This window comes from Drosophila melanogaster, chromosome 3R (assembly GCF_000001215.4).
Source record: "Drosophila melanogaster chromosome 3R".
NCBI classification, from domain to species: domain Eukaryota; kingdom Metazoa; phylum Arthropoda; class Insecta; order Diptera; family Drosophilidae; genus Drosophila; species Drosophila melanogaster.
In genome coordinates this window covers 21,757,759-21,782,704 of record NT_033777.3, presented here as the reverse complement: position 1 = coordinate 21,782,704, position 24,946 = coordinate 21,757,759, and the positions used below count along the sequence as shown (strand labels likewise).

General features: G+C 42.2%; 6 protein-coding genes across 10 annotated transcripts, besides 1 other annotated feature; 3 read left to right on the top strand and 3 right to left on the bottom strand.

The window, feature by feature from the left end:
- Window positions 1-168: 168 nt before the first annotated feature.
- Window positions 169-4,591, top strand: tsl (torso-like). Of its 3 annotated transcripts, NM_001275881.1 has the most exons (4): window positions 169-717; window positions 800-987; window positions 2,922-3,153; window positions 3,502-4,591. In NM_001275881.1, the coding sequence occupies exons 3-4, from the start codon at window positions 2,944-2,946 to the stop codon at window positions 4,351-4,353; spliced, it is 1,062 nt and encodes a 353-aa protein (NP_001262810.1). In that variant the 5' UTR covers window positions 169-717; window positions 800-987; window positions 2,922-2,943; the 3' UTR covers window positions 4,354-4,591. The 3 variants fall into 3 exon arrangements, with proteins under 3 accessions (NP_001262810.1, NP_732660.1, NP_524440.2); NM_169969.2 differs by lacking the exon at window positions 800-987 and having other exon boundaries at window positions 169-221; NM_079716.3 differs by lacking the exon at window positions 800-987.
- A 266-nt stretch (window positions 4,592-4,857) lies between these two features.
- On the top strand, window positions 4,858-5,502 carry Polr1H (RNA polymerase I subunit H). Its single transcript, NM_079715.3, has 3 exons — window positions 4,858-5,056; window positions 5,108-5,327; window positions 5,392-5,502. Exons 1-3 carry the CDS (start codon window positions 4,939-4,941, stop codon window positions 5,414-5,416), a joined length of 363 nt encoding a protein of 120 aa, NP_524439.1. The 5' UTR covers window positions 4,858-4,938; the 3' UTR covers window positions 5,417-5,502.
- Window positions 5,492-6,567, bottom strand: CG6800 (uncharacterized protein; the record flags this gene model as incomplete). Its single annotated transcript, NM_142727.1, has 4 exons — window positions 5,492-5,663; window positions 5,716-5,866; window positions 5,929-6,313; window positions 6,367-6,567. The coding sequence occupies 4 exons, from the start codon at window positions 6,565-6,567 to the stop codon at window positions 5,492-5,494; spliced, it is 909 nt and encodes a 302-aa protein (NP_650984.1).
- Window positions 6,568-6,864: 297 nt separating this feature from the next.
- Window positions 6,865-12,372, top strand: GABA-B-R2 (metabotropic GABA-B receptor subtype 2). Of its 3 annotated transcripts, none has more exons than NM_169968.1 (13): window positions 6,865-6,964; window positions 7,358-7,620; window positions 7,797-8,278; window positions 8,340-8,520; window positions 8,576-8,794; window positions 8,850-9,145; window positions 9,206-9,569; window positions 9,632-9,742; window positions 9,809-10,033; window positions 10,458-10,803; window positions 10,869-10,971; window positions 11,029-11,495; window positions 11,557-12,372. In NM_169968.1, exons 2-13 carry the CDS (start codon window positions 7,372-7,374, stop codon window positions 12,174-12,176), a joined length of 3,663 nt encoding a protein of 1,220 aa, NP_732658.1. In that variant the 5' UTR covers window positions 6,865-6,964; window positions 7,358-7,371; the 3' UTR covers window positions 12,177-12,372. The 3 variants fall into 3 exon arrangements, with proteins under 3 accessions (NP_732658.1, NP_524438.1, NP_001287456.1); NM_079714.2 differs by having other exon boundaries at window positions 10,866-10,971; NM_001300527.1 differs by having other exon boundaries at window positions 9,809-10,045.
- A 53-nt stretch (window positions 12,373-12,425) lies between these two features.
- On the bottom strand, window positions 12,426-13,187 carry Burs (Bursicon). The gene is made up of 3 exons (NM_142726.2): window positions 13,025-13,187; window positions 12,836-12,960; window positions 12,426-12,777 (listed from the first exon to the last, which is right to left on the bottom strand). Exons 1-3 carry the CDS (start codon window positions 13,152-13,154, stop codon window positions 12,511-12,513), a joined length of 522 nt encoding a protein of 173 aa, NP_650983.1. The 5' UTR covers window positions 13,155-13,187; the 3' UTR covers window positions 12,426-12,510.
- Window positions 13,188-13,403: 216 nt separating this feature from the next.
- Window positions 13,404-23,941, bottom strand: CG42335 (uncharacterized protein). Its single transcript, NM_169967.3, is given in 7 exon segments — window positions 13,404-13,705; window positions 13,785-14,188; window positions 21,528-22,242; window positions 22,366-22,613; window positions 22,670-22,856; window positions 22,945-23,241; window positions 23,309-23,941. Coding segments are annotated over 7 exon segments (2,776 nt in total). The 5' UTR covers window positions 23,932-23,941.
- Window positions 14,194-21,528: a mobile genetic element.
- Window positions 23,942-24,946: the final 1,005 nt, after the last annotated feature.

The window sequence follows — 24,946 nt, the reverse complement described above, 5'->3', positions numbered from 1 at the left end:
GCCAGTCATTGAACTGCAACTGCTGCCAGTTGCTCGGTTGGATCAGACGACACGACGCACAGCAGCAACATGTTGCTGTCGTAGCGCAACATATATTGTTGCTGCTGCTGTAGCTGCTTGAACGGATCGGCTTGTTCTCTCCGGCGATCGAGTTTTTGGTAGCCAGTTTCAGTTAGGTTTTGAGTCTTCGCGCTTGAAGGTGTGCTGCTCGCGTTTTGAGTGTAAGTGCTGCCGCAAATTCCGGCTTATAATTGCAATTGAAGGCACGTCGTCGCTCGTTTTAGTGTGTTTTAAGTCTGTTTTAGTGTTTGCCGTTCAGGGTACTTGACGACTGCCTGTGTGTGTGTGTGTGTACGTTGTTGGTTGTTGAAATCTGCGCAAACGCATGTAATTCGAACCACAGCGATCTATTCATAGATCCGTCTTATCACTTGAGGGCGCCAACCAAGCCGCCGACCTCTGACCCACAAAGCGTTAAAAATCGGAGTCTTAACGATGCTAATGCCAGCCATAAAGCCAGCCAACCAGCCTTGTGCAATGGCCCCCGGTATCAGAGCGATAAGGCTAACCAGTGGCGAGCCACAACTCTAGACCTGCGGATTTGTGTCGACTGGCATATAGAATTAGCCGGAGCTTCAAGCTTCTGCCGAAAATAAAACAAGCCGCTTCTGGCCGATGGTTACGTCAATTTCGATTCGCGTTCGAGTTCTCGTGCAGGTAAATAATACTACCACAAAAGTGGCAAAAGCAGCAGCACCTCAGCAGCAGTCAAGACAACTTTTGTTTAACACCGCTCAAGGAAACAACGCACACGGACCAAGCATAAAATTAAGCGCGATATAAACTGCAGACCTTATGCCCCACGTCTGTGCCCTTCGCCCGGGGTTTACTCCAGACTACTACCACAAAAGAGCTCATGAAATGCGCATAAAGAATCTCCAATTGACTGGGCCGCGGACAACCACGGTGGGAAGCACTGAGAGAAATGTATGCAGGTTTTTTAGGATGTCCAAGAAAAATACACATTATAAAATCTTATTGGATAAATATAGGCCAAATAACAAATCTAATAACGATTTAAATCTGATAAAAGCATAAACAATTGGAATAAGATTCCAAATAGCTCAAAAGAGGAGTTAAGAGCTGACTGATTCTTCTCTTATTCAGTTCTAGTCCTAGATAGCCACACTCTTTTCTCCCAGTGCACAGGGAGTCACAGTTGAACGAGTTGATTTTTAGTTGCCTTTGCTTTGGAGTCCGAGTGCGCGCATTGAATTTTTGATTTAATTCGTCTTCTTCATCTCGAACTCCGGTTCGCGGCTTCTTTTTTTTTTTGGGGTCTTTTGCACAAGGTTATGCGTCCGCTATTGTCAATACCCCCACCGACAAAACTAACTATCATTAAGTCACATAACACATGCCTTTCAAGCGGATCTCAAATTTTGAACCTCAAGTTTGGCAATTGTGCGACAGTTTGATTTTCTGGGTCTCGCGATGGAGAACTAAGCTCATTTGGGCATTAGTTGTTTGCCAGAAGTTGGAAGCCTTCGAAATCGTATTCTATGCCGAGTCAGAATGTTTAAATCCGTAGAGTGATTGCAATCTGTGAGGTTCATCTGTAAGGTCAAGACAGCTGATTGCAGCATTTAGCAAATATTCATGTGTTTATAAAATGTGCAAACAAATATTTCCTGGAATCGCGCCCATGGGCAGTAATATATGTACTATAGGCAAGTATAGACAAGATGCAGTAGTCAAATGTCTCTTTTTCTTTGTTCCATTCACGGCTAGTTTCATTCAGTCACTCTTCCTGCTGTTTTTTGTTTAGTTTTTGCTGCTGGACAAGTTTAGCGACGCCTACATTTTATGGTTCACGTAAATGGTTAACATTTGAGTCTCATCATGGCTGCGTTTGTGTTTTTTTTTTGTCTGGTGCTGCGCTTCAGTGCGTCGGGTCGACAGGTGTGACTCACAAACGTGGCTAACACCCGGCTAACCTCTGTGTTTTTGGCCCATCAAACACGTCGCTCGTTCTGTGATAACGGCTCGAATTAAAAGCTGCCTCGCCAAGCTGTTAGAATGTGTGTATATGTCTGGCTTGGGCCAATTTGTTTGGCTTCCTTGCCGGCCATAATGCTTGGACAGAAAAAAAAAAAAAAAAAAACAAAAACGGCATAACCGGTCCTCTGAAGTGTAGTGGGCCAACTATAGGAAAACGGTTACGAGGCATGCAAAATGTTTTTAGGAAATAATTTGCAAGTCAAAGCGACAGCCGAACCAATTTTGATGGCTATACTTTGTAGCTGCTTTTACGGCCACAGAGCCTGCGGCTAATTGCATCCACTTAAGGTGATCAGAGTGGAGCTACGCAGAGCTCCAGCTCATCATCACCACCAGCTGGTGGCCTCTACCCAAGTCGACTTGGTCGGTTCAAGTTCAGCGCCACTGAAGGTTCATGGCCAATTAGAGCGCGCTTATATTATCGCCCGTTTATGGAGTGGAAAACAAACACGGCGGCCCTGCAATTATTGCTGTTTAGTTAACCCCACTGTATCGCAACTACTGCACTGGCTATAAAATATAAACAAACCACCGAAGTAGCTTGCTGTAAAACTTTCCGGTTTTAGTCTAAGTGAGTAATGAGTTCGGATGGTATAGCGCTGTTTGTACTTGCTTGTCATCAATATGCACATTGCAATCAAGAGTTATCTAGTCACTTGAATAAATTATTGTGGGATAGATATGCCTCATTATTGTTAAATTGCGAATTTTATAAGAGATCGGAATAGGTTGCGTTTGTTTCAATCAATAATATTTTATAGCAAGGGATTATATGGATATGGAATATGGAAACGTTTGCCTAATTCAAGTGTAATCGCTTTAAATTTGCAATATAATATTTCTATTATAATCCTCTATAGATCTAACCTTGAATGCTGAGCGATGCGGTCGTGGCCTGGCCTTTTCTGGCTGCTGACCCTGGCGCTCCTGGCGGATGGAGGTCGTCGCGAGTCCCAGCTCCGGATCGGCAAGGCCATCAATATATTCCTGCGCTATGGCTACCTGGGAATCTCCATGCGTGTGATACCGCTCAATGACAACTCGGAGCCGGATCGCTGGGTGTTTAAGGAGCCCACCAAAAACATCTATAGGGTAAGGGACTTAAGGCAGAGTTAAGCTTACATTTAATAAATTAAATGGCGTTGATGAACTCGGAATTGTTTGTATTAACCTTTAACCACAATCACCATAATTATTTGGAGTATAATCAAAATTTTAAAATAGGGTTTAAAGTTGTTATCACTTAAAACTATTTTTAGTTGTAATTATATTGTTCACTTCCGCCACGTTTGTCGTTAGAATGAGCGCTTATTATATTTGTTTGATCAGATTTAGGAAAACGATCATTATATACGATTATTCAAGTATGTCACTTGATATTTATTACCTGATAATTGAGCTGACTAGACAATTAGATAATTAATGATTTTTTTCTTTCAGAATCTGAGTGGCCTGGCGGAGAGTCATGAAGACACCACGCCCGGAATCTTTCATGGAGACTTTCACATGGAGTTCTGCGAGAATCGGAGGCAACTGTTCCAGGCCTACTTCCGTGACTTTTCCATTGAGCGAATGGACAAACCGTGGGAGGCATTTACTGGCGGATGGTTTCCGGATAATGCGGCCAAGAAGCTGGGCATCAATACATCTTTCATCCAAGGCGATTACTCGTATGTTTTGGTGAGGGTGGTGCGCTTCAGGGAAACGGGGCGTCTTAACGCTGAGATTCCGGTGCACCAACCCTTGGAGCCGGATGTGCGATCGAGAATGGATCAACTGCAAATCGGAAATATAACTTCCGCAGTGCGATTTATGGAAGATGTGGGCACCCACTACGTAAACTCATACACCACCGGCAATTCGCTGTATCAGGTGTTTGTGTACAGCAGGAAGAACTACAGCATGATCAAGGAGCGAATCAAGAGTAAAGGTCTGAACGGACTGTCCAAGTTGGATCTTTACAACTACTTTGCGCCCTGGTTTGCCGCCCATCTGGGCCAGATTCGATCGGCTAGTGCCAATGCTACAGTGGAAAGATGGGCGAGAAGGAAGCTGCAGTACGAGTACTATGTGGTCAAGTATGTGACCCTGCTGAAACTGCACGGTAATAGTACTCTACTGCGATCCCTGGACTCGCTGCTCGGCAACGATGCCATACTGCAGTTGGACCTCAAGTCGCTGAAGCCCATCTTCCGGGAGGAGCCGGAAAAGGAGAGCTGGTACCACGAGGTTCTCGACAACAATGTGAAGCTCTGGGAGCTTAACATGCCGCAGAGTCATCCCACCCGATAGCTGCATTTTAAATATATATATACTGTGCGATATGTGGCAGCCAAGGATCAATAGTTCCTAGATGCTTAGTTGTAGTTAGGAACCTCTAGTGCGTAGTTAATGTTCTGCCTGTGATAGTTTTAGGTAGTTTAATTGGAACACAGTACACATCCGACTTGCATTTCAGCTAACTAGACCGTAAGATCGCCTTATTGATGTAATAGTTTTGTAAACTTTAATACAAAGTAAAGATAAAAGTAAAAATCTTACTGTTTTCATAACTTGATATTGGCTATTAAAATCTAACTGTTTTCATTACGTAATATTGGCTATGAATATCAAATACTATTTTGAAAGTTTATTTTGAATAATTGATTTTGATTAAGAACCGGTAATCGAAACGGGTAAACGGCTCTACCCGTTTCATCAAGGCTTTCAACCAGACTTATTCTAGTTTTCCACCCTTACGTATTTAGTATATGAATCAAGTATATTTTTAATACCGTGTGGTATATTTCAAACGGTTCAGTTACGCTCATACTGAAATCCGAAATAGCACGTGCGGTTTTTGTATTTTGATTTTGATTTTGGGTGATATATACTGGCATGGATATTTTTTCCAATTGTCCGGGCTTTTGCCCCTCCTGCGGCTCCATTCTGCCCGAGCTTCAAGTCAAGGGCAATGTGATTTGCTACAACTGCAAGAAGGAGTTTCAGCCAGATGGTAAATCCAGAAATTACAACTTTGTTTAATTTATTTAACACTTAAAAATAGTTTACAGCGGCGAGAAGTCCGAGTTTACCATACACTTCAACACCTACGATCCCAGCAAGGTGTTCAACAGGACGAAAAGGGAGTCGGAATCGGACGCGGATGGCCCCGTTGTGGAGAGGAAGTGTCCCAAGTGCAACCACGACAAGATGTCCTATGCCACCCTGCAGCTTCGATCGGCGGACGAAGGCCAGACGGTGTTCTTTACCTGCCTTAAGTGCAAGTAGGTGTCCTGATAAACATATTCCTTCACTTCCACAACTAATCACACACATTCTACCTTGCAGATTCAAAGAATCCGAAAACTCTTAGTTGCTAGCAATGTCCGTGTAAATAGTCCTAGATTAATGAAAATAATCATGCTCGACGGCCTGAGAAATATAGAATTTACCAATTATAATACCTAACCGGTGTCAAACTTGAAGCAGAACCCACCTCGCTGGCCTTGAGTCGGTTTTTGGGATTGTAGACCACCAGATTCGAGACCAGATTGATTTCCACCGCATGTGTGCAGCTGGGAAACAAGTTGTCCCAGTGAATGCCCACGGAGTTGGGAAACCTACGTCAAGAATATTACGGATTAAGTAATCATAGACGGTAAGAATGCCTACCGTATCTTGCTGTAATCCGGCAGAGAAGTCAGCTCTGGCCACTGATTCAGACGTGGGCTGCCCAGAGTGCGAATGATGATGGCTAATTGCTCGATGTCGGTGGTTCCCGCAAACAGGGGCACTCCGCGTAGCATCTCCGCCACAACACAACCTGGATAGCAATAATGTCAGCCATAAGGATATATGTAAACCCATCAAAGAGTCATGGCTAACCTGCCGCCCACATATCCACTCCGGTTCCATACTTCTGGCTGCCAAATAGAATCTCTGGCGCTCGATACCACCGGGTTGAGACCTGAGGCGAATAAAGGCGCGACTCGTCTTCAGGGAAGTACAGACGGGCCAGTCCGAAATCGGCAATCTTAAGCATATCTGTATCGCTGATAAGCAGATTGGCGGGTTTAATATCCCGGTGCATGAGACCCGCTTCATGCAGATATGCAATCCCCTTGAACATTTGGTGTGCAAACTTACGCACCTGCTGGCGGCTCAGGGGATTAACCTCGCTCTTGAGGCGGTTGTACAGAGTGTCCGGCTGGTATTCCAGCACCAAGGAGAGACCAGTTAGGTCAGGATATATATCAATGATGTCCAGAATCTACAATTAGTTACATAATTAACAAATGGAAAATAGATATATGGTATACCTACATATTCAGACTTGCAAAGCTGCAGGGTCTTGATTTCCCTCAAAGTATTTAGGGCTATGTTTCCGAACTTGTTCTTAAGGGCCACCTTCTTGATGGCCACCTCCTTGTTGCGCTGCAGATCGATGGCCTTAAACACGCAGCCATGGACGCCTTCGCCGATTTTCTCAAGCATTTTATAGCGGCTGGGCGCATAGTCCTCCATTATGGTTACTCACAATTTTCAATTTGGTAATTTTCCGAGCAGTTATCTACTTCGTTTTTCGACCCCAGTAGTCCATGGCAACGGGCACAACAATTGCCGGAGTACCAGCTGATGGGACCACCTGTTGCAGGATGTTTACAAGCGCAGTGGGTTTATGGTAATTACGGGGGTTGGAAAGCCTAGGCCAAGGCGGAGCAGTGACAGCTTTCGGTTTAAGGACATGCGCACTTCCTGCCTCGAATTCCTCCTGTCAGACAAATGTCAAGTCAGGGGGATACATAATTTTTCGGACCCTCGCACTGCAAAAGTTCTTCGTTGGCTGAGATTTGATGTAAAATAAGTGTTTCAAATGGCATCGGTAGTGAAATAAAAGCCAGTTCTGGGACTAAGCAAGCTGGTAGGTTCCTAAAAACATGTACACATAAGATTTAAGAGGATGCAACACCTGGAAGATACTCCTTCGCGTTAACGAGCATACTAAATAATGCACGAATCCTTTAGATCATTAAATTGCTTTATAATTACTAAACGTGCCAGCATTGCTGCAGCAATTTGAAGCAATTTTGCTGGCCTGGACTGGCCTTAGCCTTGCTCCACCTGTCCTGTAAAATTGCATGCGAGTGCCAGCAAACACAGGTAGAACGTAGAAAATAATACACACCCACTGGGCGCAGCCTTGCCTCGGCAGCCTTGGCTCACCCGAAACCAACCACTGCCATTCACCACCCACAACTTGGCTCCAAGTTCACGTCCTCGATATGCGCTATTCACATTTAGAATCGTTTTACAGCCCACGCGGTCAACATGTTCCGGCCAAGTTGGTTTCCATTCGCCAGCCTGCTGTTCCTGCTCCTTTGGAGCACCGCCTGTGGCAGGACAGCCAAGAGATCGGACGTCTACATAGCGGGATTCTTCCCGTACGGGGATGGCGTGGAAAACTCCTACACCGGTCGGGGCGTTATGCCCAGTGTAAAGCTCGCCTTGGGTCACGTTAATGAGCATGGAAAGATACTGGCCAACTACAGGCTGCACATGTGGTGGAACGACACTCAGGTGAGTTAGGGTTTAGCTTGAAGATTTCATTAAGTGAATCTCTGATGATGGACTTGTGGTTTTTAAAGTTCAATTAGGTATTTTTTTTAATGTTCATTGGTTCATATTGTAATATCACACCTTTACCTATGCATATTTCCATATATTCTGGAATGTAATTTTGGTTTCCTTTCCAGTGCAATGCTGCTGTGGGCGTAAAGTCCTTCTTCGATATGATGCATTCGGGTCCCAATAAAGTGATGCTCTTCGGCGCTGCGTGCACCCATGTGACCGATCCCATAGCCAAGGCCAGCAAGCACTGGCACCTCACCCAGCTCAGCTACGCGGACACCCATCCCATGTTCACCAAGGATGCGTTTCCGAATTTCTTTCGCGTGGTACCCTCGGAGAATGCCTTTAATGCGCCGCGACTGGCCTTGCTGAAGGAGTTCAATTGGACCAGAGTGGGCACTGTCTACCAGAATGAGCCACGCTATTCGCTGCCCCACAATCACATGGTGGCTGACCTGGATGCCATGGAGGTCGAGGTGGTGGAAACGCAGAGCTTCGTCAACGATGTGGCTGAATCATTGAAGAAACTGCGCGAGAAGGACGTGAGGATCATTCTGGGCAACTTTAACGAGCACTTTGCACGCAAGGCATTCTGTGAGGCTTATAAGTGAGTTGGATATACTAACTTAAGTCTCAATTTAAAATTATTGCAATAAACTCCCTTCCAGATTGGATATGTATGGCAGAGCCTATCAATGGCTGATCATGGCTACCTATTCCACGGATTGGTGGAATGTCACGCAGGACAGCGAGTGCAGTGTGGAGGAGATCGCTACAGCCTTGGAAGGTGCCATTCTAGTGGATCTTTTGCCCTTGTCCACCAGTGGTGACATCACAGTGGCTGGCATTGTTAGTACCAGTAAAGTCTATTAAAATTCTTGTAATAAATTTCATATTTTACTAGACTGCTGATGAGTATCTTGTGGAGTACGACAGACTGCGAGGCACTGAATATTCCCGCTTTCATGGCTATACCTACGATGGTATCTGGGCAGCTGCCCTGGCCATTCAGTATGTGGCCGAAAAGCGAGAGGATCTGCTAACACATTTTGATTATCGCGTGAAGGACTGGGAGAGTGTCTTCCTTGAGGCTCTACGTAATACATCCTTCGAGGGTGTGACGGTAGATAGATAAACAATCCAGTTTTTGCAGTTAAAACATATTTTACATTCTCAAGGGACCCGTGCGTTTCTACAACAACGAGCGCAAGGCCAACATCCTGATCAATCAGTTTCAGCTGGGACAAATGGAAAAGATCGGGGAATACCACTCACAGAAGTCACACTTGGATTTAAGCTTGGGAAAACCAGTCAAATGGGTGGGGAAAACTCCTCCCAAGGATCGCACTTTGATCTACATCGAGCACAGTCAGGTCAATCCAACCATATATATTGTATCGGCTAGTGCTTCGGTCATTGGAGTGATTATTGCCACAGTTTTTCTGGCCTTTAACATTAAGTATCGCAATCAAAGGTGAGCTTAACAATGCTATATTAAACAATTTCGTTTAATAAAATATTGATGTTTTTATAGATACATCAAGATGTCCAGTCCCCATTTGAACAATCTGATCATTGTGGGCTGTATGATGACCTATTTGAGCATCATTTTCCTGGGTCTCGATACCACATTAAGTAGTGTGGCAGCTTTTCCCTATATCTGCACAGCTCGAGCCTGGATCTTGATGGCTGGATTCAGTCTCAGTTTTGGAGCCATGTTCTCGAAGACGTGGCGGGTGCATTCGATATTCACCGATCTGAAGCTCAATAAGAAGGTGATCAAGGACTATCAATTGTTTATGGTTGTGGGCGTGCTTTTGGCCATTGATATAGCCATTATAACCACCTGGCAGATTGCCGATCCCTTTTACCGCGAAACTAAACAGTTGGAACCCTTGGTGAGTGCATTGATAGAACATATTTGAAGTGAAAAATCTAAAATGATTATTATTAACTACAGCATCACGAGAATATTGATGATGTCTTGGTGATCCCCGAAAACGAGTACTGCCAGTCTGAGCACATGACCATATTCGTTAGCATTATTTATGCCTACAAGGGACTGTTGTTGGTGAGTATATAATAAACATTAATTTGTAAGATATCATTATAATAAAGCAATAATTTTTTTCAATAGGTTTTTGGCGCCTTTTTGGCCTGGGAAACTCGACATGTTTCTATACCGGCTCTGAACGATTCCAAGCATATTGGTTTCTCCGTTTATAACGTGTTCATCACTTGTCTGGCCGGAGCGGCTATATCCCTGGTGCTATCGGATCGAAAGGATTTAGTTTTTGTCTTACTCTCGTTTTTTATCATTTTTTGTACGACAGCCACTTTGTGTTTGGTGTTCGTACCGAAAGTAAGACTGGTAGTAAGGAAGTTTTGTAGTTTTTGTAGCTGTTATATGTTACATATAATAATCGTGTAATATGAATGTTGTTTGTCGGCGGTAATAGGCCGATCAGTTGTGGTTAGAGCTTCTTAACTGATCGTACTTTACCGCCAGCTGAGCTGATCTTTCGTCTAGCGTTGATACACCTTGATACAGAAACAACATGTACTCGAAAACAGATCTTAAAATGCTATATAACACTACAGACTAACTATAAACTTGAACTATATAGAACCCACTAAGAGCAGCAGCAAGGTTGTAGGCAAATCCCACTTCCTTGCTGTTGGAATATCTTTAACTATCCTATATTACTGTCCGTAGAGTTGATCCTTCCTAGATGTTGACCGCGTAGTATAATCTTTGGTTAATATTCATGCGAATCGTTTTGCAGTTGGTGGAGCTGAAGCGGAATCCCCAGGGCGTGGTGGACAAACGCGTTAGGGCCACGTTGAGACCCATGTCCAAAAACGGACGCCGGGATTCCTCGGTGTGCGAACTGGAGCAACGATTGCGAGATGTAAAGAACACAAACTGCCGATTCCGAAAGGCGCTGATGGAGAAGGAGAACGAGCTGCAGGCCTTAATCCGCAAGCTGGGACCCGAGGCACGCAAATGGATCGATGGGGTGACCTGCACAGGTGGCTCCAACGTCGGTAGCGAACTGGAGCCCATACTGAACGATGACATTGTTAGGCTCTCAGCTCCACCGGTGCGTCGAGAGATGCCCAGCACCACAGGTGAGTGGCTAAGGAGGGGGATTTCGTAGATATGTTCATGCATTGCAACCCGTTTGTCATAGAAGTTACCGAGATGACGTCCGTGGATAGTGTGACCTCGACTCATGTGGAGATGGATAACTCCTTTGTGTCGGTGCAGTCTACAGTGATGGCGCCATCGCTTCCTCCGTAAGTTCTTAAATTTTGGTCTTAAATACACTCTAATCTATGGATATTCTCCAACAGCAAAAAGAAAAAGCAATCGATTGTAGAGCACCACTCGCATGCCCCTGCTCCAACTATGATGCAGCCCATCCAGCAGCAACTGCAGCAGCACTTACAGCAACATCAGCAGATGCAGCAGCAGCACCTGCAGCAGCAGCAACACCAGCAGATGCAACAGCAACAGCAGCAGCAGCAGCATCATCATCGCCATCTGGAGAAGAGAAACTCGGTGTCCGCTCAGACCGATGATAATATAGGCAGCATCACCAGTACGGCGGGCAAGCGGAGCGGAGGAGACTGCTCCAGCATGCGGGAGAGGCGTCAATCGACCGCCTCCAGGCACTACGACAGTGGCAGCCAGACGCCCACCGCCCGGCCAAAGTACAGCAGCTCGCACCGGAACTCCTCCACCAACATCTCCACATCGCAATCGGAGTTGAGCAACATGTGTCCACACTCAAAGCCCAGTACTCCGGCTGTGATTAAGAGTAAGTTTTCTGCGCGTCTCTTATAATACTATAATACTATCGATTTTCTAATCGAAAATAGCTCCCACTGCCTCCGACCATCGCCGCACCAGCATGGGCTCCGCTCTGAAGTCCAATTTCGTGGTTTCACAGAGTGACCTCTGGGACACGCACACGCTGTCGCACGCCAAGCAGCGCCAGTCGCCGCGGAACTACGCCAGTCCGCAGCGCTGTGCGGAACATCATGGCGGCCACGGGATGACCTATGACCCGAACACCACCTCGCCCATCCAGCGGTCCGTCTCCGAGAAGAACCGCAACAAACATCGGCCAAAACCGCAAAAGGGCACCGTTTGCCAGAGCGAGACGGACAGCGAACGGGAACGAGATCCGCCGCCCAACAGTCAGCCGTGCGTCCAGCCGCGTAAGGTCAGCCGGAGCTCTAACATCCAGCACGCCGCCCACCACCACAGTTCGCCCAATGTGGCGCCCGATAAGCAGCGGAGCAGGCAGCGCGGCAAGCAGGATAGCAGCATCTACGGCGCCAGCAGCGAGACGGAACTGCTCGAGGGCGAGACGGCAATTTTGCCCATCTTCCGGAAACTCCTCACCGAGAAGAGTCCCAACTATCGGGGCCGCAGTGCCGTGGGCCAGAGCTGTCCGAATATATCCATCAAATGCGATATCGTCGAGTACTTGTAGGCGGCGCGAGTCATATGCATTATGCCGTAGTTAAACTCCTATTGTTAGATCCAGTTGCAGTGTAAAGATTATCTTTGTTTTCTTTGGAGTTACGCATCTACATACATACCCTGTGAAGCAGGACACACACCATTTAGTGAACTAGTAGCAATGACATGAGATAGTTGGGAAATAAATTACAATTTAAAATAATCATATATCTGCTGATGTTTCCCTTTCACTGGCATGAGCTTTCAGAGGCACATTTTTCACTGTGTACAAGCAGAAACGGCAACTCTAATTTATTTTAATGAGCAAATGGGCATGGGTATGAGTGCTAAACTGATGGGGGAATCTATTGCAGAGCAATGCGCCGGAAGTGATTGTTGAGTGGACCCTCGTCCGAATAGCCGGCAATTTCCTGTGGTATGATGCCAGACTCCTCAATGGAAGTGCATGGCCGACACATGCACTCCAATGGCGCCTTGGTCAGGACCTTCTTGAATTTACGCTCGCCGGGCTTCACTTTGGGACAGAATAGCGAGACGGCTGCCTCCCGCTCACCAGACTCCTGGCAGCACATGCAGGAACGCTCCATTTGCCAGATCTTACTGCCCGAAACCTAAAGTCATCAGATTATATCAAATTATAATTTATATTTCAAGTATATCAACACCCACCTGGATATAACTGGCACAGCGACCCACGCAGGCGAACGAGGGAATCGGCTTGGGCACACATCCAGGATACTGGAGCACATGGATGACGGGCGTCACCTGACAATCGTCGCCAAGATGCGTAATATCTGGATGGTAAATGGAATCCATTAGAGCGAATAATATGATATTATCAAATGCCTTATCAAATACCATTATCCGTGGCGGCCACAGAGCTATCCGGCTGTGCCGTGCAGAGTTTCAGAATGCTGACCAGGACGCAGTAGAGCAGGATCAGGACGAAGACCTTGTTGTTCTCGTGGCGGAGCAGGTGGCGCAGCATCTCGTCGGCCCGACTGCGAGTGTCCTTTCACGTGGAATGGAAAACGCCACTTGCAGCCGCCGGGCTTTTATAGACCAACTTGGCCAGCGGATGCCGCTCTAATGGCCGCTCGACAGCGTAAATTATGGCCTAATAAAGCAAGGGCCGTCCAAACCTTTTTGCCTAGTAATTGCGTACACGAAAAGGGCATTTCTCCCGCGGCGCACGACCACGGCAATCTCTTTATTTCCCTCACAACTTATTGGCTAATCAGGGCCAGGCCAACATGCTGCCCACTGCTAAAAGCAGAACCACCACCAAGGAAGTGGCTCCCAGGCAGGAGCTACCATTTCTGTCCGCCAGATATTTTACTAAGCCTTCCAAATGGGTTTCCGCCCAGTTAAGGTTTTTTTCCACAGTGACCAGGGACTTGGAGAGCAGCTCTTCCGATTCACCGAAGAACTGGTGATTGCTGTAGTAGAATTCCTTGAGCAACTGCTGTTGCTCCCGGGTGGTGAAGTACTCCGCCATGTCATTGATCACCTCGGCCGTGTCCCGACCAACTCTGGAAGCTGAAAAGCGACAAGGTTAAGTGTTCAATAAACAATCAAACCACACTCTCAGATGATCAAATTATGAAAAATAACTCACTTATACGCTAATTCCATAATGTTTTCGGTAATCATTTCGAAAATTGCCTGAACCAAGTCAGGATTCTCCTCGTACATACGGGCGATACCAATTTTCTTTTGTTCAACACTTTCCGTACCAGAGATGATCATCTTGTGGTAATGGGTTTCGTAGTCTCTCGTGCAGCTGATTGCAGCCCAGAGCATATTCTTTTCGCTAGTGCGATTTTCCAAATAATACTGACCCCACAACATGGTGTATGAGTTGTAATCGGCACCACTGGCGGCACAATAGAACGTTTCCCGGTAATCCGGCGATGGTACTTCATGACCTGTTACGAACTGAACGTTAACCTTTGGCCTGCAATTGCTGGCCTGGTATCTGCACAGCCATTTGATCAGTTTGTTGCGATTGGCCACATCCAGCGGAGTGTAGTATATACGAACATAATAACAATAATAATAACAATAATAATAATAATATTAATAATAATTATAATATGAATCATAATAATAAGTCGACTAATAAGTAAACTTAGGACCACCCTAATTCCTTAGGGTCACCCTAGTAGATCTTTAGATACACCCTAATACTAAATATGCGAATTCAGCATGTACGCCTTTAGGGGTCGCACTCGACTCCCATTGGTTATCGAGTATGAACTACATACTTACATATTGCAGAATTTGCTAGTGTCAGCACTTGGCTGTCACAAGAGATCTGCCTGTAGACCACACTAAGATCAGTTATAAATCAGGAATAGATCTGGAATGTACGCTCGCTTAATAAAAACCAAATAAAGATAAAATGACCAACTGCGTTTTGAGACTTTATTAACTACATCAGAAGTATTGGAATTCTAATTAACTACATGGCGACCGTGACAAAGGATCGTTATAAGTTGTAGCAGAAGCTAAAGGAAACCGCTTGTGATAATTTTCAACTTCGATGCTCATCCACCAAGACGGCGGCAATTATGAAGAAAAAAGCGATCTGAGTGAGTAGAGTGTCAGTGTGATGGGAAAAAACAGGGGCGGAGTTCGACATAATATAAAAAAGAGAATAGCGCACATAAAGTGGCTATTATATACGAACACTCCACCACCCCAATGGTCGAAAGCTCAAAAACTACAAGCTGAGCTAGACCACTGTGTCGAATATCTCAAGAAAAAAATCCCCACCACACGCGCTCACTCAGAAAATCAAATAAAATCGTTAACAATTAACAAAACTCCAACTCCCAATCCGAAAAGCCTGCCTGTTTTCAAGAAAAGATGCCCGAACGACTGCGAGGGACCACTGTTCACACCGCATTGTGAACATACGTGCAGACATTGCAGCTCCACCACATAACCCCTAAATGAGGAAATCATCATCAACGTGGTGAGCAGCCCGCTCATTACGTCATCGAGGGAGTGTCAGCGTGCCAACCCCGGCGACGTCCAGCTGACGCAAGGAGGGTCAGAGTGAAGCAAATAGGAGCTGAAAAATAAAATATTTTTTTTTGTTGCCCTGCGTGGCACACCACCCTCGATGCACTGCGCTGCATATTAATATTACACAAAATATTGTAACATTGAGCGGAACTTTTTCTGCCCGATGAGAAGAATGGCCCGTAAAGCCATACACCAACTAGGTAGGAAAATGTAACTATATTGAACAAAAAAAAAAAAAAATCAAAACAACATATTTTTAAAGTAAAATAAACCAAAACCCAAAAATAAAACAAAAAAAAATAAAAATATACAAAAATGGGTTGGTTTGGATCTGACGATAGTCAGACAAAAGATAATACGGCCAATGTGGTCAATAACTTAAAAATAGTCGACCATACAGATGACATTCAGTCACTGTGGTTACTCCTTTTGATCATGACGATCGTAACAGTCGCTCAGTTTATATTAACGCTATATGTTAAGCATAACAAGATAATAAAGAGGCGTTATATAGGCAAAGCAGAGAATAGTTTGGATAAAATTTAAAAAAAAAAAAAAAAAAACATCCAAAATGTATTTTGAATTAAGATGATCTAAAATTTTTATTTTTAATATCAGAAAACTAGAATGAAAAAAAAAAAAAGATTATTGAAGAAACCTATTTGAGAGAGGCCAAAATTTATAAAGTTCGATTGCATAGATAAATCCATAGTATTCTTTAAATGGACTGGCAAGAAATACAAAACGAGCTTAAAGAAATTAAAACAACTTTTGACAAGTCTTATAAATGCATGACACCAAATAGAGAAGTGCAACAAGACACTCTCAACAAGCATGCGCAGATATTGGTAAGATGCTTTAATGGAGCACGCCAATTAATTTACAGAGAAAGGAAAAGATTAACAAAAAATCATTTATCACAAGCAGTAAAATTGCTAAACAGGTTCCGTGAGAACTTGTTAAACGTCAAGTACAGACACAACTTAAATATTACAATCCCAACGATTTTAAGCACACCTATAGTGGCTGAGATCGGTGAGGATATCGAAAGTGTAGGAGAATCAGAAATAGAAATAAAAGAAGAGGATCTCCACGATCTTGCAATTCCAGCGGTAATAACATTACCCGAATTACTTGAAGAAGAACTTTCAGATTCAAATACAGGAATAAGAATACAGGAAACGGACAAAATGACAGACTCTGCCGCAACAGCAAGGGAATATGTGCGACAAATTTCGTCCACAATACCTGAGTTTGACGGCAAAAAGTTAAACTTGAATAGATTCCTCACGGCTCTCCGGCTAATAGATCTGACAAAAGGAGATCAGGAGATGCTAGCGGTTGAGGTAATCAAGACAAAGATACTTGGTCCATTATCACACAAAGTTGAAAATGAAAAGACCATTATCGGTATAATAAATCTATTAAAAGCATCAGTTAAAGGCGAATCGCCCGATGTCATCAAAGCAAAAATACTTAGTACACAACAGCGCGGCAAAACTGCAGCGCAATATACCACGGAGATAGAAAACCTACGTGGGTTGCTCGAAGCAGCCTATATAGATGATGGTTTAGATTCCAACAATGCAGACAAATTCGCTACAAAGGAAGCCATATCTGCAATGACCAAGAACTGTGGGCACGATAAGCTCAAAACCATATTGGAAGCTGGAAATTTCAACACGATGAATAGCGTGATTGAAAAATACATACACTGCAGTACAGAAATGACCGGCAATTCAAATAGTGTATTATTCTATAATAATAGAGGACACTATCGAGGTAATAATTACCGAGGAAATTACCAAAACAGAGGTAATGGCCGAGGAAATTATAACTCCTACAATAACAACTATAGAGGCAGAGGTGGTTACCATGGTGGAAACAGAGGACGAGGTGGTAACCAAAATTATAATAGAGGTGGAGGTTACTCAAGAGGTAACCAAAACCATAACTATAAAACAAGTCATGCCCACAATGTCCGAAACATACAATCGGAAAACGAACATACCCCCTTGAGCGACAATCTACAATAAAATTATACAAAATTAATCTCAATTTAAGCATTTTTATACGATTGAAGAATATGAGTACCAATTCATGGGTAACTCTTTTAATAGATACAGGTGCAGAAATTTCCCTGCTTAAATGCAGAAACAATAATCTTAACGATTTAAATCCAAAAAATACAACAAATATATCAGGAATAGGGCAAGGGACAATTCAGTCTCTAGGTACACTACATTTAGAAATGTGTATTGCTAATGCAGCAATACCATATGAATTCCATATCGTACCTGACAATTTTCCTATACCAGGGGATGGTATAATTGGCTTGGATTTCATTAAGAAATACAATTGTATTTTGGAATTCCACGACCAAGAAGATTGGTTCACTTTGAGGCCCAAAAATTTCAGGAACATAAACATTCCTATTATACATTCACTAGATAATGAAATAATTTTGCCAGCTAGATCAGAAGTGATTCGAAAGATTCAACTAACATCTACTGACACACATGTCCTCATCCCCAACCAGGAATTACAACCTGGCATAATAATCGCAAGTGCACTCGTAAACACTCAGAACGTCTTGATTCGAATTATTAATACAACTGAAAAAGACGCTATAGTTAGTAGCGCAAATATAAAAAGCGAATCATTGGATGATTATGATGTATACAACGCAAATATAGAAAATAGTGCACAAAGAACTTCAGAAGTATTAAAACTTCTTAAATTTCCATCGTTATTCAAAAGCGATTTAACAAAATTATGCACCGAATATAGCGATATTTTTGGTCTTGAAACAGAAACCATATCAGCTAATAATTTTTACAAGCAAAAATTGAGATTAAATGACAAAACTCCAGTCTATATCAAAAACTATAGAATGCCAGAAAGTCAAAAACCAGAAATTCAAAGGCAAGTTGACAAATTAATAAAAGATGGCATTGTCGAACCATCTATTTCAGAATATAATAGCCCTCTTCTCTTGGTACCCAAGAAATCACTGCCTAACTCGGAGGAAAAGAGATGGCGATTAGTAGTCGATTATCGCCAAATAAACAAGAAACTGCTAGCAGATAAATTCCCACTTCCAAGAATAGAAGATATTCTTGATCAATTAGGCCGAGCAAAATATTTCTCGTGCCTAGACCTGATGTCAGGATTCCATCAAATAGAATTAGACGAAAGGTCAAGAAATATAACATCATTCTCAACTTCAACGGGAGCATACCGCTACACGCGATTACCATTTGGTTTAAAAATAGCCCCAAATTCTTTCCAAAGAATGATGACCCTTGCATTTTCAGGTTTAACGCCTTCGCAAGCATTTCTGTATATGGATGATTTAGTAGTCATAGGCTGTTCTGAAAAGCACATGCTTAAAAATCTAACCGACGTTTTCAAATTATGTAGGCAACATAATTTAAAATTACATCCAGAAAAATGCACTTTCTTTATGAAAGAGGTTACTTATTTAGGTCACAAGTGTACTGACAAAGGTATATTGCCAGATGACTCTAAATATGAGGTAATAAAGAACTACCCCAAACCAGTAAACGCAGACGAAGCTAGACGCTTCGTGGCATTTTGCAATTATTACAGAAGATTTATTAAGAACTTTTCTGAGAAATCACGCCACTTAACGAGGCTTTGTAAAAAGAATGTTCCATTTGAATGGACAAGCGAATGCAATGATGCATTCGAATATCTCAAAAGGGAATTAATGAAACCAACACTCCTTCAGTACCCAGATTTCAGCAAACAATTTTGCATAACCACAGATGCTAGTAAACAAGCATGTGGAGCGGTACTATCTCAAGACCATAACGGTCAACAGCTACCAGTGGCATACGCTTCAAGAAGCTTTACAAAAGGCGAAAGTAATAAGTCCACTACAGAGCAGGAGCTAGCAGCTATTCACTGGGCAATAAATCACTTCAGACCATACGTATATGGTAGACATTTCTTAGTACAAAGTGACCATAGGCCACTATCATATCTTTTTTCAATGAGAAACCCCAGTTCAAAATTAACCAGAATGAGACTAGACTTGGAGGAGTTTGAATTCACAGTAGAATATCTCAAGGGGAAAGATAATCATGTCGCAGACGCATTGTCCCGAATAACAATCGGAGAACTTAAAGCAATAAATAGACAGATACTAAAGGTAACAACAAGATCAACAACAAGACAGAAAAATACCTGCGCAGGTGAAAAATTGCATGAACCAAATGAGAAAGAAAATATAAAAATGCCCAATATCTATCAGGTAATCAATAACATTGATGCCAAAAAATATGTTATACTCAAAATAGACAAGCATAAGTGTTTGTTGAAAAGAGGAAAACAAATTATAACACGTTTTGATATGACTAATTTTTATTCTAATGAAATAATCGATTTAGATCAATTCTTTCAAAGGCTTAATGAAGAAGCAAGAATAAATAGCATCATTCAAACACAATTGTCACCAAGTGAACAAATCTTCGAATTTGTCACTATAAAGAATTTTAAAGAAAAGGGCAATAAAATACTAAAAAATTTAAAAATAGCGCTATTAAACAAGGTGACTAAGATAGATAAAAATGATAAGGTTCAAATAAAAGCAATACTGTCTAAATATCATGATGATCCATCAGAAGGAGGCCATTCAGGAATTTCTAGAACCCTGAGGAAAATAAAAAACTATTATTATTGGCCACAAATGACAAAGGCAATAAGTAAATATGTTAAAACATGTTTAAAATGTCAACAAGCCAAGACTACAAAACATACTAAAACACCGTTGACAATAACAGAAACGCCAGCAACAGCATTTGATAAAGTTTTGATAGATACCATTGGTCCACTGCCAAGATCAGAAAACGGAAATGAGTATGCTGTTACTATCATTTGCGATTTAACAAAATATTTGGTAACGGTACCAATTCCAAATAAAAGTGCAAAATCAGTTGCTAAGGCTATATTCGAAAATTTTATTCTAAAGTACGGTCCAATGAAAACAATCATAACGGACATGGGAACGGAATATAAAAACCAAATTATAGACGACCTATGCAAATATATGAAGATAAAAAACATTACTTCAACAGCACACCATCACCAGACATTAGGAACAATAGAACGAAGTCACAGAACTTTCAACGAGTATGTTCGCTCATATATATCTGTTGACAAAACCGATTGGGATATATGGATACAATATTTTACTTATTGTTTCAACACAACACCATCGGTAGTTCATGAATATTGTCCATATGAATTAGTATTTGGAAGATTACCAAGACAGTTCATAGATTTTAACAGGATAGACAGAATAGATCCTATTTACAACATGGATGACTATTCAAAAGAAGTTAAGCTACGATTAGAAATAGCATATAGAAGAGCTAAAAATATGTTAGACAAGGCAAAAGCCGATAGAAAGATAAAATATGATAGAAATATTAGTAACTTTGAATTAAAGATAGGAGATAAGATATTACTTAAAAACGAAACGGGTCATAAACTTGACAATAATTATTTAGGACCATATTTAGTTTCAGAAATAGGAGATAATGACAACATTACAATTATAGGAAATAAAAATAAAAAACAGATAGTCCATAAAGATAGGTTAAAAATTTTTAATTCATAATACATTTTGTTTGGTTGGCCAACCACAAATAAAAAAAAAAAAAACCACAAATAAAATAAAAACCAATAAAAACATTATAATACAAAACTTTTACTTTGCAAAATATAATGAAAATATATATATTTTTTTTAATATCTCTTTAATCATTCATTTCAAATATTAATGTACATTTAAAAAAAAAATTATTATATACTTGAAAATAACTTCATGTTATTACGTTATTTTTCAAAAGGAGGGAGATGTAGTATATACGAACATAATAACAATAATAATAACAATAATAATAATAATATTAATAATAATTATAATATGAATCATAATAATAAGTCGACTAATAAGTAAACTTAGGACCACCCTAATTCCTTAGGGTCACCCTAGTAGATCTTTAGATACACCCTAATACTAAATATGCGAATTCAGCATGTACGCCTTTAGGGGTCGCACTCGACTCCCATTGGTTATCGAGTATGAACTACATACTTACATATTGCAGAATTTGCTAGTGTCAGCACTTGGCTGTCACAAGAGATCTGCCTGTAGACCACACTAAGATCAGTTATAAATCAGGAATAGATCTGGAATGTACGCTCGCTTAATAAAAACCAAATAAAGATAAAATGACCAACTGCGTTTTGAGACTTTATTAACTACATCAGAAGTATTGGAATTCTAATTAACTACAGGAGTATCCTGGGCGTTCCAGCCAACTCCTAGTTTTTCAAAAACAGCTGCTGTGATGCTGGAAAGATATATCCGGAAGTCGGGCAGCTGTTCAGGTGTCAATCGCTTTGCCACCGTATTCAAGTTCTCATAGACGGCATACCAGGGCACGTACTCCACCTCCTTCGCCAGGTATTCCAGGAACCTGAATACATCAGCATAATCCACATATTGAGCTTGCGCGAAATTGAAGAGATCATCAATAATTTGAGCACGGTTCTCAACCGGTATTCCACTGTGATTCGTTGCCGAGATGGCTAACAGAAGACCTTCCCTTAAAGTGTCGTCATAGAACACTCGTTGGTAGTTCGACTGCCTCAGGTTAAATAAAATCCAATCAATTGGACTGGTAAAATCCAGCCACAGAACGTTAACTGTTTTGTGTAGGTATTTATATGGCGTAAGGTTGTAGAAATCGCGTTCCAGATTAGTGGTGAAAGTTATTGGTACTGTGTATTTCAGTGTAGCATTACTGCCATCGTCTTTGTTAAGGAGGAATCGCGACTGCTCCACAGTAACGACCTTGTTACCCTGTAAAGCCTTTACAATTATCATGGGATAACCAACCTGCTCGGTGTAATCGGTAAGAAAGTCAACCAGATCCACATCCTGATTCTTTGGCCAATGCTCGAAGAGATGGTAAAATAAGTTATAAGGTACTGTATTGGTCAAGTGGCTGGAAAAAGAATGATAATTGTATAATTCCCTTATCAAAATTAAGAACCTCTTCACTAAATATAGGTTATGACACCTTCAAGATAAATGTTTTCGCCTCTAACCAAAAATATACCTTACTTACTATTGCTGCAGGTAACTCCTGATGGCTGTGTCAAAGTTTTCGGCTCCCATGAGATTTCGCCACATCCTTACAATGCAAGCTCCCTTGGCATAGGCGATCCCGCTGAACTTGTAGGCAATCTGGGAGGGTGTTTGAATCTCCGACTCCGGACTTGTCATGGGTTGAGTGCCGTTCTGGGCATCCGTTCCAAATATCAGCTGCATTTGGCGCACCACAAACTGCTCGTCCAAGTGATAATCTGGATAGAGCTGAATCGATTATGTAACAATACTGGCAAAAATATGTATTCGAATTCTCATCCTACCTGATGAGCCATGAAGTACTCGTAGTAGCGGGCAAAGGCCTCATTGAGCCAAAAGTAGCTCCACCAGGAGAAGGTCACGCTATCCCCGAACCACATGTGTGAGGTCTCATGGGCGATGATGCGTATGGCGAACTCCTTATCCGACCAATCATCCGAGTATCCAGGTTCCTGTATAAGGACATCGTCGCTTTAAAGTAACAACAAAACATAATGAAATCATATTCTATATTTTACTTTCGTTTATATGTATATTTGGCAATACTTTTCGTACTCACCTGTAGATTATGAGGCCCCAGTTTTCCATGCCGTTGTGCGGGAACCTGGGCGAACTGGCATACTGCAGCACATCGTTGCCCAGTTCAGCATATGGACTCTGGAACAACTCCCCGTATGCTGAAACCACCTGCTGACCCACATGGTAGCTGAACTCTGTGTTATCATAAAACTCCGGACGAGTGAGCACTGCGAACTCACTCTCATTTCCACGTGCAGAATAATTGGCCACCATGAAGGCCAGCAGATATGTGGACATTACAGGGGTCTCCTTGAAGTGATCGACAAAACGATCTTGGCTGAAATCATGGAAAAACGGTGATTAGTTAACATTATTTATTTTATATTATATAAAGTGTAATGTACCTTAAAGCTTTAGTTTCTTTTAGCTTGGTGTTGGCAATCGACTGATACCCGTTGGGCCGAACAATCTGCAGTTGGAACTGTGCCTTCAGGGCGGGCTCATCGAAGCAGGGCAGGACCAAACGGGCGTTGATGCGCTGCATCTGGGTGAGAGCCAACCACCTGGTCACATTGGTATCCCTCTCCACATAGCTGGCGGAGAAGAAGCCGGCCATATCCGTTCGTATGTGCCCGGTGTACTTGAACCCGAGCGTATAATTTTTGCCTGGCTGCGCGGCCTCCGTCAGCGGAACTCTCACCTGTTGGGTGGCGGCCTCATAAATCAACCTGCTGATATCGATGGCCTCCACCTGCGCACCTGCCGCATCCAAAAGCCAACATTCCGTAATGTCGAGCGTATCAGCGTGTAGAATGATTTGTTGCACCTCCAAAGTTCCGACCACCCGCAAGGTAATGCTCACTTCGCCATCGAAAATAGTGGGCTCGACTGAGTTCCGCAAAACACCGATGGTCAGGTTGTAGTGCGATGGTACGACGCTACCTTCCAGTCGATAATCAGCGGCATTCGTGACACAGATCAGCAGTGAACAAAGTAGCCAAAAGGCCCGAAATATCGAACTGCTCATGGCGACCGAAACTCGATTACTGGAGCGTTGGATTCGGACACACTCTTGTAGATCGCCGGAATCAGAATCAGAAAATCAAATAAAAGTCCCCCCCGCAAAACAGGTGTCGTTCGCAGGTGATTAGATAGCGGAATATTCAACAATAATACAAGATGTCGTCACACTTCTCTCACTGAAATATTCTTATCAGCGTGCCATTGGGCATTTATTAAATGCTAAATGGAATGCCAATTATCATTTTAATTGCCAACGACAGCTGCTTAATGAGTTTTAGTCAGGAAAGCTATTGGTGTTTTGAAAATTATTTTTAAAAGATAATATTGTACATTCTCCTTAAAATATTTGTCATACCATTATTAGTGATTTGTATAGATTAAACTCTAAAAAAAAGTCCCTCTGCTATCCATTCACCATTATGGTGGAAAGTCCAATGCGGCACTCAATACTACAATTGATAAGATGCGATAAGGATTATGTTTTCGATTGGGTTCCACGAAAAGTGAATCAACTTAGTTAGCCAGAATAGGTGGTAAGATCGATATCTGCAAGACAATATTGTAAAAGAGCTAGCAATAAAGATAGTAATTTATTACTTATGTCGGTCAGTTTAAGTTTCAGCGATATTCCTTGTCTTTTTTTTTAATTGCATCAAAATTAAAGCACACAAATTAAAAAAAAAAACCCTAATGGCTTAATATGGTTTGATTTATTACGCGCCAGACTTAAATTAATGGCTAATACAATCTAATAAAAAATAAATAAAACACCTTTTCGCCGGAAATTTCGGTAAAACTTAAAAAAAAATCGTTTATTGCCCTTCAACAAATTTATGGCCAAATAGTGATCGATTGAACCGTAGTTTTATAAAATCCCCTCAAGATCCCGAACTGAATCACCCGGCAATATTGTCGCTAATCAGATTGTAAATTAATTGTCGCCATGGGTGTCATTTAAGCCCATTTCATGATCGATTTTGCTAGCACGAGTAATAATAAACTAAAACAGCGGCTTATCT